Here is a 16,659-nt window from a genome sequence, read left to right as displayed (position 1 = left end):
ATATTTTGAAGTAAAAAAATCATATAGAGATATTTTTTAGTTGTGGCACAGTATACATCACTTGATATGTCGTCAGGAATAAATGGAATATGAGAAAGAAAAATAAAAGGTAGAAAATCATATTTCTTTCAGTTTTCCAATTTTCAAATCACATATTCCCAACTCCAATGAAAAACTTATATGTCAGAGTTGATTTGGGAGCCGAGTTGATGTTTATGTTTGACCTCGTAGATATTTCGTTAAAGATGTAAACATTTTGAGTAATTCTATTAGCATAGTTTTGTATTCATTAGACTTTCCATTAAGTTTTATTTTCTAGAGTATTTATTTCAGAAAATTGTGAATTTTGATTAAATAAACATTTTACTCATTCTTCAGGGCAGCTAGGGCCTTTAATATCCTAATAACAAAACTGCAAGTGAAATGCCTGCTAACGGTGTTTAATTAAGTCGACCACTTGAATAATATATTTCCTTCTTACGAACGTGCTCTGTGTGCTCTTTCTATGACTCATGTTTAACACAGTGACTTGATTCAAATGGAGACATCTGTTGAATTTACTCCAGTGCAACGCGTAATACGGTGGTTAGGTGCCGAGTGTATATATGATTTTATGCAGCATGGAATATATTTTGTAAATATTCATACGAAGGAAATTAGGTTATAAGCAGGTAACAGCGCAAAATCGTCGGAGCTGTCACTCGCTACCGACCAATAGGGACCAAGAATAACTTTATCTGTAGTATATCCTCTGAATTTTAGGTTAAGTTATCTTCTATGTTGGTTACCCGGTATTTGTATAACGCCTTTTAACAAAATTATTTTAGGATTGTAGAACTGCCCCTTTGATTGTGGTAGTAGGAATAAGGAAAATTTTTAAATAAAAACAATAAAATTTAATCGTTTATTGACACTTCTTATACGTCAATAAAAAATACATCTATTTACAAAAGCAGTCTTTCAAATTATATCATACATTCTACTTTATGTATACAAGGTATTTCAAAATTTCACATCCATGAATCAAGTCGAGTTTGGTATGTACAAAATATTGAATGGTACACTGTTTTAAATAAAAAGATGAATCATGAATTATTGTGTATAACTAATTCATGAATATATGTAATGGTGATAAAGATAGGGGGTTCAGTTCTGCCCTTAAGAAGCGAGTGGTGTTCTTATTTTGAAAATCTTTAATAAAATTATCGAAAAAGTATCACCATCTTACTTAAATAATTCCTATACTGTTTGAAATGTTCAAATTTAACAACACCAACACTCACAATTATACTGTAGTACTGTTAACTCTCGACGCTTGACATGATGCAAGACAACGTGCAATGCAATGTCAGACGCCATATTTCTTGATCAAAAGCGCGGCATAAATGCAGTTCAGCTAATATTTCATGCAAGATTTGCAACATTATGGATGAGTTTCTAATCTGTTGATATTAAGTGTCTCATCAATAATTTCTTAGTTTTATTTTCATTAGTAGTTTTTAAAATGTTTCTTCATACATTCTCTAATAATTTTTGTATGTTTTCTCATCTAATTCCAAGCCATGGCTTGGGTACTCTTTTCTGTTCATTACCCTCCAAAAACAAGGCAGCAGCAGACACAATTATTGCCAGTGATGGTAGCGTAAACAGTACGAATACCACCAACAGTTCCAGAAATTCCAACTTTACAAATAAAATACATAATCATGACAAATACATAAAGATCATGTTACAACTAATCACCGTATTGGTACAAGCATTGTCGTTTTTCACATAAACAAACAACTTCAATTAAAAACAAACTTCATATTTGGATTCAGCGATTTCGAAAACATATAGATCGGACATTAGTATGAATCTGATCACTTTTTCAAGTTTCTAAGCGACTTTTTGGGGGGTTTACCCTCGTCTATAGGATGATAGTTCGTTAAAATGAAACCTGTTTTACTCACTGTATTTTGAAAATCATAAATCATCCACAGATAATTATTTTTTATTCATTTGAAAACAAATTACATATTTAGAAAAATGGTATCATCTTTTGATCTAGTTTAGTTTCTATTAATATTTTGTCTTTTGAATCTACCTTATATACACATATACATAAAGTTTATATCTAGAATTAATCTTAAGAAAATTCAATATATCCACATTGATAAAAATTGCAAACGCAAAAAATATTCTGTTTTCATTACAACTTTAAGACTCCCTGTTAGTTTTATGTAATGCACTAGATATACGTCTAAGGAATCCAACATGGAGTTCCAATAATGTACTGGAGTCCAAATTGTCACTACAAAATTCAAACATCTGTACTAATATATCTCTACTTGATTCCTTAGACTGTGATTGTATTTTTTTCTGAAACAAATTTAAAATTTCGTTTGTGCTGAAGCATTGTTTTAACCAGAGATTCTCATGTAACTTTTTAATGTCTTCTAAAGGTTTCTCTTTAATAATTCTTTCGAAAAATTCTTGAACATTTTGTCCTTTTAACCGATTGATAATGATTTCATCAAATTGTACAATGGATAGAGTATCTAAGTAAGGTAGTATGTCTTTGGGGCCCGTTAAAAGAGGAAAGAAACATCGAATAACGTCACACTTTTGGAACACCTTATTTTCAATATTTTCCTCAATTCCTAATACTAAATCTGATATATTTCGTCCTTTAATGAGTTTACCGAATCGAATAGAATCTCTAACATAATCCACTACACCATCTTGAAATATGTCCCTATTGTCACAGAAATTTGCTTCTGCCATTTTCAATGTTTCTGAAATACCTTTAGATTGGACAATAATGTTCAATACTTTCTTGTAATCTTTTTCTTCCAACGTATCTATTGCTATATTAGGATAATTAGTCCTCACTATCTGTACAAGATTCTTGGAGTCTATATGTGGACAAATAGTTTTAGCGAAAACTTCTAAAGGGATTTTCTGTAATAACAAAAATATTATTATGGTATGAATGTATCTTTTAATGTATCAATTACCTCATGTATTGCTCTCTGCATTACCATTTTTAATTCCAATTGGATATCCAACTTAGGTACTACCACACCTCCAAATTCTTTATTTTGTTCTTTAGAGCAACTTGCTGTTGCATCATGAACATTTTCGCCATATCCTTTTTTCTTGTAATAATTTTCTAACGCTTTAATAACGTTTGCAACTACAGGTACTTTAAATGGAAATCTATTAACTTCAGACTCGCTCAATTTTGCTAGATCACCAATAGTTTTCACATTTTTTCCGCTTAAAAAGTAATAAAAATACATAGCAACAAAATACAAGGTTCTAAATGTTTACAAAATTATTTAAATTTATAAAAGCTGCCGCTGATTTATGTAATAGTACAAAATAAATAAACATACATAAAAAGGTAAGTTTTCACAAAATTTCGTGAAAAAACAATGTTTTTTGTAAAAGATATAAATAAAAAACCAAAGAAATTAGTTATTTCAATTTTTCACATAAATTTTGAGGTTATGTAAAAAAAGTGTCGATACAAAAGTTGTCTTTTTATTACCTACAACTTTGCTATTCAACTGATTTCCATAAGATTTGTAGTTTTGTCGGAAATCGAGACAAACCATTTTTTACCCTTAAAAACTCACCCTCTTCCCCTTCCTAAACTTAGATCACTCGTAAATTATTTTTCCTTTCATTTTTATTATATTTTTCTCCTTTCCCGAAAGCTTTCATCCTACTATTATTTTTTATCTAATAATTATATTTTAGAAACATCCCACACGTTAGTATAAAATTTTTAAATAGAATTGAGAAAACATTCAACTATTGTTATATTTATTTACTTACTCCAATTTTTTCATCAGAGTGGCAACAAACATTGGACTCGTTATCCTCTTAACAATAACCAGAACATCATCCTTGCAATCAACCAATTTTGGAAAAATAGGTTTATGTTTTTGTAATATCATTGGATTAACTGTGGTTAGACTCGGTTCTGTTTCGGGCATATCTGAATCAGTTTCTGTACTGGCGGAATGATCGGAAAAATCAAAAATATCTTTAAGATAATCGTCCGACAATTTTTTCTCAGGTGTAATATCGAAAAGACGTTTCGCTTCTATACTGGGATGGTATTCATCTTTGATAAAGAGTTTTTTCGAAGTTAAACATGGATCACAGAAGTTGACACGTTTTCTCTGTAACAAATAGTTATTTAAGACACGACGAATTAAAATATTCATTTTCTCATACCTTTGGACAAGGTGAAACTCCTTCACCGTCACTAGTATCGGAAAATTTTCTTTTTAGAATACTACTTCTGGGTACTGCAAATGGACTTGGTATCTCCCTCGAAAATGTTAATAAATCATTCTCATTTAAATTTTCTACAGCTTCTTCTTGAAAGCGTTGTTGTTGTCCTATATTATTCATCAATTTCTTTATCCTTAATGCTGATGGTGACGACATATGACCACCTTTTCTTTTAATAAACACCTTGTGAGGTATGCCCTGTACTAAACTTTGAATTTTATTTTTGTCCTGCAAAGCATTTTCTTTTTTTCCATTTGATATATTTATTGTAGTCGATACTTGACCGTTCTGAATGGGCGCTTCTTCTTGGTCCAATTCCATATGATACTGTTGTTCATTCAATTCTGTTGAAGTTATTTCGGCTTCACTAGAAGCATCTACATTTTCGAAATCATCTAAAGAGTTTTCTTCTAAAAACAAATTTCAAATATTGAATTAGTAGATTTTAAATAAGGTATAGTAAACAGAAAAAGCCACCGCAATATTAACTAACCAGTTTTAACTTTTAAACATAAATTTAAATTTGTATGTTACCATCAAATGTATCATCCACATCATTGGTAATATCATTTTCTTCAATCCCTTCTTCTATTTGTTCTGTGTCGATCTTTTCACAATGATCAATGGCTTTGAATTCATTTGAATTTTCACAGATACTTGGCAATTGTTCTTCAGGTAAAAAATTAAGAATTTTTACAGCTGAAACATCTCCTGAAACCTCTTCTTGTGAATTTCTTCTAGAAGTTATAGGTGATATATCCATAGTGTTATCTAATAATTCATTAGTTCTACTTGGAGTCTCCGCTGTTACGGGAGATGAAAGAATATTTTGAGATTTTACTGGTGTACCGGGAGATGTTTCTATATTTTGAGACGTTGCTAAAAATATTTAAATTACACAATTAACCAAATAATACAAAATACATGGGAATACAATAGAGAACTACACATAATCTTTATAAATTTTAGAAGCGCGTTTGACTCAATAAATAGACAAAAAATGAAAACACTAAAGGTACAATGAAAATATTATTAGAAGTTATATTACAAAAGATGTCTGGAAACATTAACAGAAGAAATAAAAATAAATAAGGGAGTCAAACATATAATAAAAATATTATTACAAACTAAATACAAGCACTAGCATACGCAGATGATGTAACAATATTGGCTAATACATGAAAAGAAATAATGAAGGTAATCAACAAACTGGAAACAGAAGCAGGAAAAGTCGGTCTCGAAATAAAACAAGAAAAAATCAAATACATGAAGATGGCAAAACAAGTAGAAAGAGGAATGGACCATCTAAGAAAAAAGAAATACATATTTGAAACTGTATCCTCGTTCAATTATCTAGGAATCACAATAGAAGACACGTCTAAAGAAGAAATAAGAGAGAATGCAAAAAGGATATCGAGCATTTGGAAAAAATTAAAAGTTACTCAAAAGCAAGAATATTATTAAAAAGAACAAAATCAAATACTAAATTGGGCAGTACACATCATGAAAAGGAAACCTACAGAAAAGGTTAGGAGGATAATACAATGGTTACCTCTATAGCTAAGAGGTAGATGCAGACCAAGAAATACCTGAAAAAACCAAATTGAAGAAGAAACGTGAAATAATTGATATTTCAAGATACGAATTTACACTAGTTCTGTTACTGTTCTCTACAATGGCTTCAATTAGTGAGCAGGATTTAATTTTGCACTAGTATGAAGTGCGCAACTTTCAGCGCCAGCCCATATGGTGAAATATTAATTATTTCATGTGAGTCTTCCGAAAAATGTAGTGTACAACTGTACTAGTTTCATTTAAACTTAAAATTAAAATATTCTAAGAAAAATTAAGTAACAAATTAATAATACACTTACCTAGAATATCTTCGACTGAATTAAAGGACATAGTTGTTTCTAATTTTTCTTCTGGATGTTTAGTGTCACATATAGAAGTTACATTATCTTTTGATCCACAAACAGACATTGTATCCATATGGCAAATTATTAAGTCTGTTTCGGTAAGTTTTGGTTTCTTGGGTGGTTCGGGAGACTTCATTGGTGATTCTGTTAAGCACACTTTCGGAGACTCCGTAAGGATATCATTATTTTTAATATTTGTATCTTCATCTTGAATAGAGTTTTGAGAGTTCTCTTGAGTTAGGGTCGTGTCTTGTGTTGTATTAACATCTTTTCTGTAGTCTTCATTTGTGATTTCATCTTTTTCTGACAAATCTGTAGCAAAATTTTGAATCGATGCCAATTCATCTACAATGTTGTCATCAAAATTCAGTTTTTGAGGAGATTTCATTAATTCCAAATCTTCAACATTTTCTTCTGCTTTGTTTTTGAGGGTAATACAAGCTTTATCAATGCTCACTCTCATTAATTTTTTCTTCGAAGAGTTCAATAGAGGAATAACCTCACGAAAAGATTCTTGTGAACTTTCAATAATGTCTTCATTTTCATCATCAGTTAATTTCCGTTTTTCTCCTTTAGTTTTTTCTCCATTCCCCTCCATTATGTCTAGAGCAATACTTGTGTCAGCTTGATATTCATTAGCTTCAATTTCTAGACTATCAACTTCTTTTAGAACTGTTTCGTTTGAAGAATTGGGAAAATCTTCTGAAACCTTAGCATCTTTTCCAAATTCTGGAATAATTTTCTGCCTTTTCGCATTGTTATTTTTGGGTTCATCCAAATTAGTTTGTACCTTCACATTTTTTTCATGTAGTTTTCTATGTCTTTCTTTCTTTGGCGTTTCTTTATTATTTGAGACGTTCCCATCTTTCAATTTAGAACGAGAATCTACATTTTGTAAAATTTTTGCTGTTCTAGATTTTTGTGATAAAGTTGAATCTTTTTTAGGTCTACCTCTCTTCCTGCGACTACTACCAACTGAATTCTCAGTACCACTACTATTACTACCACTACTATTTGGAGTGTACACTTCGACGTCGATTTTTTTGTTAATTTTATCACAACTGTTCACTTTTTCTTTATCAACTCCATGAACATGTACACATGAAGTAACAAAATTATTTTCGGATTTGTTTATTTGATCCTTCTCTTTTATTGTTGTTATATTTTTTTCCTTTGATAAGTTTTCATGTTCACTTAAAGAATCTTCATTATTTTTCTCTGCTTTAGATCTTTTTCTTCGCCTATTCTTAATTGCCGATGGAATTTCAGTGTCTGCCTCTTTTGTTCCCTTTGCAATTTGAACTGGAGTTTTAGCTTTTGCCAGTTTATTAGAATCTTCTTTGTATTCAGAAGCAGTAGGAGTTTGCTTATCAATTACTTCAGGAGTCTCAGCTTCTTTTACTTTTGTTGATTTCTGATTTGTATTTTTTTTATTTGCTTTCTCTGAAATCAGTTTAATCTTCTTTTCTCTGGTTCTACGAGGCGTATCTAAAAATTTTTCGACCCCAACTATATCCATTTTCAATCGTTTCAATTCGGATCTTCTCTTTTTCTCTATTGGATCTTGTTCCTCTAAATGAGATGTCAAAGATTTACTTGCTTCTGATTGCGTTTCATTGAATAAATTGTCACAAAAGATTTCATTATTATCAATTCCTGGTGGATTATCTAATGATTTTATTTGTTTGAATCCGAGAAATTGTAGGGTTTCCTCTACAGATTTGGGAGCATCATTACTAACAATAGATTCATTAGAGACAGTTTCATTTGTCTTGAATATATCACCTTTTGAATTACTATTTGTACTGAAGACCTTGCAGGAATCAGTTATTTCAGTTTTCTCCCCTTCAACCTGAATCTTATCACCTTTAGAAACACTATCATCACTAAAGAGCTCTTTTGAAGCAATTGCTTCATCTTTATTTCCATTCATTTGAATAATATCACCTTTAGGGCCATCGTCATTACTAAAAAGATCACAGGAAATTGCTGCTTCAGGTTTTTTATCAAGGAGGTCATTAGAATTTGAACCTTTTGGATCATTGATGATATAGGTGGTTTTAATAACTTCTTTATGTGTTTCTGAAAATATGTTAGATTCTAAATTTGACCATGCTGGGATTTCTTTTGAAAGACTAACTATGTTTGAGTCTTTTGTACTAACTATAGGTTCTCTGGAATTAGATTTGGAACTAAACATGTCCTGGCTACAGCTTTGAGATAAATCTTGATATAGAGCCGGAATGTCCTCCCTCCTCTTTTTTAAAACTTCTTTTTGATGTTCATTCAATTTATTCATCTCAAGTTTCACTTCGGAATTCACAGGAACAAAATCTTGTGAGTTTTCTTCTAAAACAGATCGCATCTTCTTACTTTGAACTTCCACAACATTTGCAACTTTTTTTTTGGAAATGGGAGTTTTATTCAATTGACTTCCTTTTACTTTAAGTGGAGACATGGTGTCTGGATCTTTTCCAAAAAGTTGCAGAGTCTTTGATGGTTTATTTGGACTAGTAGGGGAATTCTTGCCCATACATGCAATTCTTGCAGATCTTCCAGTGGGTAAAATAAATGATTGTTTTTCTTCTTCTTTTTCGCGAGTACTTTCGGTGAATAAAGAAATGCATTTTGTAAGTTCTTTAGCATTATAACTATTAGCATCACTTTCTTTACTGTACAATCGTGACATAGGATCTTTAAGGATTGATGAAAACTTTTCTTGATTGGAAATTGAAGAGATTTTGAAAAATGTCACGAAATGATCTAGAAATTTGAACCCCGAATGTATGCAAAGGATATGTTCTATACAAGTACATATCAATTTAATTATATGAGCACTTTTTTCTGTATTATAACATTCTAATGTTGGTTCGAAATATTGTATGATTATGGATGATAGTTTCTGTTCGTCTTCTGAAGATAAATTTGGCAATTGGAGAATCACAGATACCACTTCCAATATTTTGGTAACTAAAAAATTAGAAAATAGACATTAAAGGCCGCTTCAGTAAACAACGACATGTTAGATGTTGGAATAACATATTATTGTAGCTAGAGACCTTTCCAACAGATGAGTATAATAGTGATGTAGACCGGGCAAATGTGAAATGAGCTGGACATTTATAAAATGGGCAAATACCCAGAAAAAAAATATTTTTAATGTTAACTCTCTTAACAGTAATTATACCTTCATTGATCACCCTTTGTTTGGAATAAATGTTATTTATTATCTTGTCATGTGTGCAACAGAATCTGGAAATTTTCAAGACTTTTCTTTCCATAATTCTATCACCCCCATTTCCTTTTTGTATACTAAGAAGTCGTGACCTTCCCAATTTCGCAAACAATTTTTAAGTGGTATTTTCCACATTCAAACATCTTGAAATAAATTCAGAAACTATTTACTAAATCAAAGTTGTTTAAGAATAAAGGCAGTAATTGGACTTTCAATTAACTAACAGTTGTGATACACAGTTTAGTTCTTTCATTGAAGCAATTTAGTATCATATAAGTATAGAAGGATACTTGCTCAATAACATCTGAGTAACTATAGGTAAATAAATGAAAAAAATATTTGGAGTTTTATTATAGAACCATTTGAGTGCTCCAGATTTAGATTGACAGATCTAGTGATAATTTATACATCAATTACATGTATCAAACAACTAATAATACAACAATGTGATTATGTATTTCTTAAAAAAAATGATCTGAGATATATCTAGAAAAATCCGGACTACTTTAAAAGTTAAAACACAGGAAGATTAAATTTAATATATACATTATCAGCATTTATTTTATTATAAATAGAAACTGTTGTAAAAACCTTTCAATAAATTTAGTTCATTCAACATTTTGTTAAATTGTAACTTATGTTTTTATTGTGAATAAAATTTTCAAAAATTAATTTTTGAAAGTTAAATATATAATTCCTGACAGTATTATCACACTGATATTCTAGAAGTTTCTAATTATCAGTCAAAGTGACTTGAATAATTTGAAGATAAAATGTTATTATGTTTAAATGTGTCAATTATAAATCAAGTGGTTGAATATAACGAAAGTCCATCCAAAAAATTAGTGTTTTTTTCCTTTTTTTCTGTCACAAATTGTTTTTATTGTTTTTTTTTTAGTGAATGAGCTATTTCAGCACATGATCTACTGATAGACTTCAGTCCAAAGTAGGAGACGAAGGCATACAAATTTCATGAAAAAAAAATATGTCCATGCAAATTAACAATGGAAAAATAAGTTTTTTATCCAATTCCATATGCATGTGACAGCTACAGTGAGTAGCACCAGTTACAATACAGTTGTGAATAAGTTCTTCATCCAGGAACTAAAATTACCTGCGGAATTACCTGACATGCGGAATTTTACATATCTTGACCTGACAAAAAGTGATAATACATTACTTACCAAATTCTGTAGAATTTTTAGTTTCAAATTGAGACATCACTGTGAGAAGTGAAATTATATTGGAAGTTATTAAAGGATTGTTTTTAAATTTTCTCTCTAATTCTTTCAATATATCAACTTTTTTTGTTTCTGAGTCTACAGAAAATGTTCTATACAACTTAAGCCACTGGAGTACGGTTTGCTAAAAAAAAAACAACTAAATATATAACATATGTAATAAAACAAATGAATTTGTAAAAATAAACTTTCTATCTATCTCGGTGCTCTCAAAAGCCTCAAATAAAATAATTACATCAAGTATTAAATAAATATAAGGGACAATGCAGATATCTAAAAAGACTGGGCAAATATTGTTATATTTATGTAAACATTTGTTAAGGGGGTATTCTGGTCTATAAATTTGACAAAATCAATTTTTTTGCATATTTTCAAAGCTTTAAACCCTTAAGAATATGAACTTTAAACGGATTTTTAAAATTTCACATTATTTCAAGAGATACAGTAGATTTTGTCACGTAGCGTCTAAGCCGAGTTCTAGGGGAATTGTTACTTGAACTTTAAACACGTTTTTTTTCTAAACTACTTTTTTTGAAATGATTGACATGATATCTCAAGTTCTACCGACTGATGCCTTTGAAATTTTATATTTATCTCTGTCGCGTCTTCTATGGATTTTGAAAAATTTAAATTTGGAGAATTTTTAAATAATTTGAAAAGGTCAAAAAAGGGGTAAAAAGAATTTATATTTCACTAGAGGCCATTTTCTGATTTTTTTTGGCCAAGGTCAATGCGATAGCGGCATCTTAACAGATTGAGAATTTTTTTGTAGCCCTCACTTCACCTGTAATTTATTGAAATTCTGATTTTTTTACTGTTCTTTTTATATTCTTAAAAGGTCAATGAATATCTTATAAAAAAAATAACTTCTAACGACGTCTGTGAACTTTTTTATCATATAATGTGTAGCCCAAATCACCAGCAATAGTTTGTATCTAGGGAGTCGGTAAGTTCTGTTATCAGTAAGAGAAGGTAAGGAAGAATGAGATTGTTGAATTATATGAAAGTAGATAAGAGGTGAATGAATAATGCAGATTAGATAGAAATGTAAGCAAGTGAAAATTTATTTTAGGCCTACTTAATCTAATGAGTCCTGTGAATAAAATAATGATTGACTTACTTTTTTATTCCCACTTTCCATATGATGCAAATTCTCTGATGGCCACATAAAAAATTCATCACATTTTGAAAATTGTAGCAATTTTTCTCCTGGGAAATATGTAGCCAACTCGTTAGAAAGAAATAACCAAATTTTGGTGAAATCGTCTAACTTTGCATACTCTATTTCAACTGTAGCAAAGCAATCTAATGCAATGTTTATCATTTTAACCTTGTTTTCTTCTAAGACAATTTTCGAAAAAGCATGAGATATTACTTGTTTGATATAATCGTTGATATTTTCAAATCTACAATCAATATCATTTTAATATAGATCAGTGTATCATAGTTGATAAACAAATAAAATACAAGCTATACAAGAAGTTAGTACAAATATAATGTAAATGTAAGTCTAACATATACAAACAAATCAGTTTTCAATGTTATAATTCATAAATGCATATTTTGTTAGCATAGATTGATATAAACAAGTAAATCTGAATCAATAAAAACGATTCATATAAATACTTTAATCATTAGTAATACAAATGAAGTCATGATGAAAAATTAAACATGTGCAATTGAATTTAAAATTGTAATAAAGCAAAAATAGAAGATTTTTGGTGCTGTCTTTTCATCGGCTTAGAGCACTACATTAAGAACTATCAAAATATATGAAAACAAATTCATGTAACAAAATTTTATTCAATTTTTTATAACACCAAAATACCAATACCTATTATCTATCAATTGCAAAATTAGAATTATCAATTATAAAATATCTCACCCATTATCCATTGTCAGGAAAATTGTAAGTAGTTGTTTCAAAATTAATGGGACACAATCATGAATTAAATCTTGCTCAAATTCCATTAATGTCGTGAATATTAACATCAACAAGTTTTTATAATACAAAATTTCTTTACTTTCCTAAAAAATATTGGTAATAGATAATACACAGATATATGACATATAATTAGGGATCACAATGTAAGTTTATTGTGCTCCCTTATTAGAGCTATTTCTGACATCTACAGCTTCCCTCTAGTTTCAGAGTTCTTATGCATTATACAACCAAGTTATCAATTTCAGACACTGACGGTAAACAGTTTACCTTCAGTCTCTTAAGACAATAACTTGTTTTTTGAAACGCGCGCCAGATAATGTACTTGTGAGTGTTGGTGTAGTGGTAGTGTAAACAGTGTGTTCAGTATGAATTTCACCAATGGTTCCAAAAATTCCAACTTAATCTTCCTACAGGTTAGAAAGATATTGACAAAAATAACACATAAAACAAATTTATGTCGAAAGATCCTCGTTCGTAAACAGTGTAAAAGAATAATGTTAATATGTCAAAAGCATATGTTTCAAAAGAGAAAAAAAAATTTTTTTCTAATAACTATATTTTGAATTCCACTCAAGTATTATTTTACTTTTGTTAGAGTGTTGAATGAATGCACAACAAAACCTCTTGAAAGTTTATTAGGTCTCTTTTAAATCGCTCGAAGTGAATCAACATACCTGTATATAATTTTCCCAAATTTTTCCAATTAAATCAAAGTAAGTAGACGTCTCTTCAGAAATAGGAAATATTAGTTTCAACAGTGATTTCCACATGCACTTAATAACCTAAAAAGAAAAAAAAATCAGACGATTTTTACAAAACAGTATAATAAATTCATTATTCTTACCATAATATTAGCATTAACTACTAAGAAATATATTAATAAAATAAAAATGCTAGTAAAATGTAGTACACAAAGTCAACAACTGAACAATTTCATCTTTCACTCCATTAAAATAGGGCAAAGAATACAAACCTTTTCTCTTTTAGAACCAAGAGTGTCTCCCTTAAGAAGCCCACAACATTCCCCAATAGAATATATAACAATTTTATAATAATTACAAAAATTATCTTTATTCAAAAGAGGTTCATTAAAGTGATTATTTTTGGGAATACAATCTGTATGGTCATGTGAGTGTCCTAAAATTGAAAGCAAGATATTGGTACTTTTTGACCATATTTGTGGAACACTTTTTGCTTGACCAGACCTGAAAGAGAAATTATTTAAAAAAAATAGTGATATGATATTGTAAATGATATAAAATTATTAAATATATTTAAATTAAATATAGATTTAGAAGCCTCATTTGAATCATAATTTGAACACCAAGTAAACATATACTGAAGATGTCAAAATTATTATGGATTGAATAAAAATAGTTTTACCTGGGTGCATCCCCAATATTAATTGGTCCAAAGCAGAACTCCAAAAAATCCGAAAGACATAATAAAGCATTTCGTTCCAATTTTTCAAGCAAATATACAAAAATATCAAATCTTTTACATATTACCATTTCTTGTTTGGAAAATTTTGCTTTTAGCGGGGTCACAAGAAGCTTTATTTGTTTTTTCGTACACATATGAGAAGGGTTCAAACTAGCGTTATCAATTAATTCCTGAAAAATACAAAAACATCAATTTTATTCACTTCCAGTCCAGTCCAAGGACCTATATGAAATACTCAACATATTGTCCTTTGAAGTAGCACAGAAAGTTGTGCTCTAGTCCAGTAGTAGTATTGATCATAACAGATGGGAAAGTGGTATGCGGTACTTGAGGGTTTAAAGACTGGCATATGTTCAACTAGGTTCATATGATCATGCCCAACTGCTGCACTAGAGGTAACCCTAAATCTCCCATCTTTCCACATAGTATTGGAAAGCATTGTGGAAAAAATGTCACTCAGAATGTTAAGATAAGAAATTGACAAACAAAAACCATCTTTAAAAAATCATCAAATCTAGAATATACCGCAAAAGTTTACCTTTGGGTAAAAGTACTAAGCTGTAGAAGCAATTGGGATCAAAACATCATAATAGGAATGAAAAAAGCTATCAAATGGTATATAGCTGGCTCTAAAACAGCAAACAAATCTGGAATAGGAGAGTACAGGTATAGAACCTAACACTTTGAAAGCCTGGGCATCCCAAAAATGTGTCCAGTTCAATTTATAAAAGAATTATCACAAATAGGAGATAATCAAGCAGCCAGCTCTAAGCTCCAATATCATAAAATCCAAACTGGTTTGGGAATGCCAAATAGTTGACAGACTCTCTAATATAGGGGTAGACAAACCCTTCATAGGACCTGAACACTTTTGTGATATTAGCTATAATAGAACAATAGAGAAAGCATTGGAAAAAAGTTAGATAGCAGTAGAACCAGGACAATCTAAAGGGATTGATATAAGCAAAGACACTCATGGGAAGGTATAGTCACACAAGATCTGCTGAATGTATCAACCTAGGCCAGAGCAACCTAAAAGTAATAACAGGAAGCCTTTTGGGACACTTTAGCCTTAATAGACACTTGAAAAAGCTAGAGTTAGCAGAGAATGAAGCGAGTAGATTCTCTCAAAGTGTGAGACACTACAAAACTCCAGAGTGTTTGAAATAGAAGACAGAGATTTCTAGCAGCTAGAGCCATCCCACATTCTGAACTTTCTAAGGATTAATGGGATTGATACATCAGCTGTAAACACTGGGTTCTCCAATATCAAAGCAGTAGATCTTTTGGGTCATGGTGTTATGGTACCCTACTATACATACATACCTTCCAACAATCATATCCTTTCAATCTCTGAGCTTGAGACGAGTTTCTGAAAGCATACTCTACAATCCTCAGAAGTCTATTAGTGAGATCCATGGATTCATGTATTTTTACAGCACAAAATCTTACTAAAAACATCCATAATTTGTGCCAGTTTTCATAATCAGCATCACGTAATTGACTTATGGCAGGAATATATCTAGAAAGAAGCAATTAGTGATTGTATTTGTTCAAATTCAAAAATTATTAAAATTATTTGAATAATAAATAATAATGTTAAAACGTGGTTTTTACAGAATAAATATATTATTATAAAAGACATGATAGCTATTAAAAGTTGATGATAGCACCATTGTCAAATGAAGCCAAGTAGTTAAATTGAATACTTACTTTGAGTAAATGTTTTCTAGTAATTGTTCATATTCACAAGACTCAAATTCTGAAACTGTTACTATTTTACACATCATGAAAGCGATGTCTATTAATATATCTCTTATTGGAGCTTCTGTCTCATAAACCATCATATTATGTACAATTTCTGACAAAAAGAAATTCTTCTTCACATCATCTGGTAAATCCTTTAGACATACGTTTTCCAAAATTTTTATAAACTAAAATATTGCAAAAATTAGAAAATATAATTAAAATCAAAATAGAAAAATGTCAATAAAACTGGATCAATTTGTGAAGATTATTTAAATTTTTCTGAAATACATTCATGTGTATCAATAATGCTAACAAGAAATATTTATTCTGGTAGATACAATTCGGTAGTTCAAAAGTGTTGACTTCAGAGCAATTGGTTATAAACCAAATACTACATAACTTAACATTTTTCAAAAAAAGTATGAAATCATGAATAATTGTTATTATAAATTAATGTTACCTTTTCTGATTTGGGGTTTTTCCATTTTCTGAGAAGTTCAAGAAAGCTTTCATTGTTTAAAATATTGTTTTTTAAAGATAGGGCAACTTCACTTGAATTATTGAAAAGTCTTTTAATTTCTTGTTCATCCATATCTGAAATAATATGCTTAAGGATGGTTCTAACATTTAATAATCACTTTACCAATAAACGTGCACATTTTAAATATATAAAAAACAAAATTATTTAATATATTTCTAATCCATTTCTCTCTTTGGTAATTATACGCGCCAAACTAAAAACGTATGACATATGACAATGACATTACAACAATATTGTTATGGAATTAGAAGCGTTTTTATTTTCTACAAATTGGAAATTCCAAAATGCAAAATTTT

General features: G+C 29.9%; 1 protein-coding gene across 1 annotated transcript; it reads right to left on the bottom strand.

Annotated features, from left to right (window-relative positions):
- Window positions 1-890: 890 nt before the first annotated feature.
- Window positions 891-16,584, bottom strand: LOC130444194 (telomere-associated protein RIF1-like). The gene is made up of 16 exons (XM_056779243.1): window positions 16,466-16,584; window positions 16,283-16,416; window positions 15,787-16,007; window positions 15,400-15,595; window positions 14,014-14,243; window positions 13,604-13,835; window positions 13,305-13,412; window positions 12,571-12,713; window positions 11,806-12,091; window positions 10,629-10,809; window positions 6,165-9,179; window positions 4,825-5,169; window positions 4,231-4,700; window positions 3,826-4,175; window positions 3,000-3,261; window positions 891-2,943 (listed from the first exon to the last, which is right to left on the bottom strand). Exons 1-16 carry the CDS (start codon window positions 16,479-16,481, stop codon window positions 2,200-2,202), a joined length of 6,933 nt encoding a protein of 2,310 aa, XP_056635221.1. The 5' UTR covers window positions 16,482-16,584; the 3' UTR covers window positions 891-2,199.
- Between the last annotated feature and the right edge of the window lie 75 nt (window positions 16,585-16,659).

Source organism: Diorhabda sublineata, chromosome 5 (genome assembly GCF_026230105.1).
Source record: "Diorhabda sublineata isolate icDioSubl1.1 chromosome 5, icDioSubl1.1, whole genome shotgun sequence".
Classification (NCBI taxonomy): domain Eukaryota; kingdom Metazoa; phylum Arthropoda; class Insecta; order Coleoptera; family Chrysomelidae; genus Diorhabda; species Diorhabda sublineata.
Note: the sequence above shows the minus strand (reverse complement) of the source record. Positions and strands in the feature narration are given on the sequence as shown.

Coding starts and splice junctions, on each gene's coding strand:
- LOC130444194 (XM_056779243.1), bottom strand. Junction 14,244..15,399: donor AAGGATATGATTGTTGGAAG/GTATGTATGTAT, acceptor TGTATTTTTCAG/GAATTAATTGATAACGCTAG. Junction 4,701..4,824: donor TGTGGATGATACATTTGATG/GTAACATACAAA, acceptor ATTTGTTTTTAG/AAGAAAACTCTTTAGATGAT.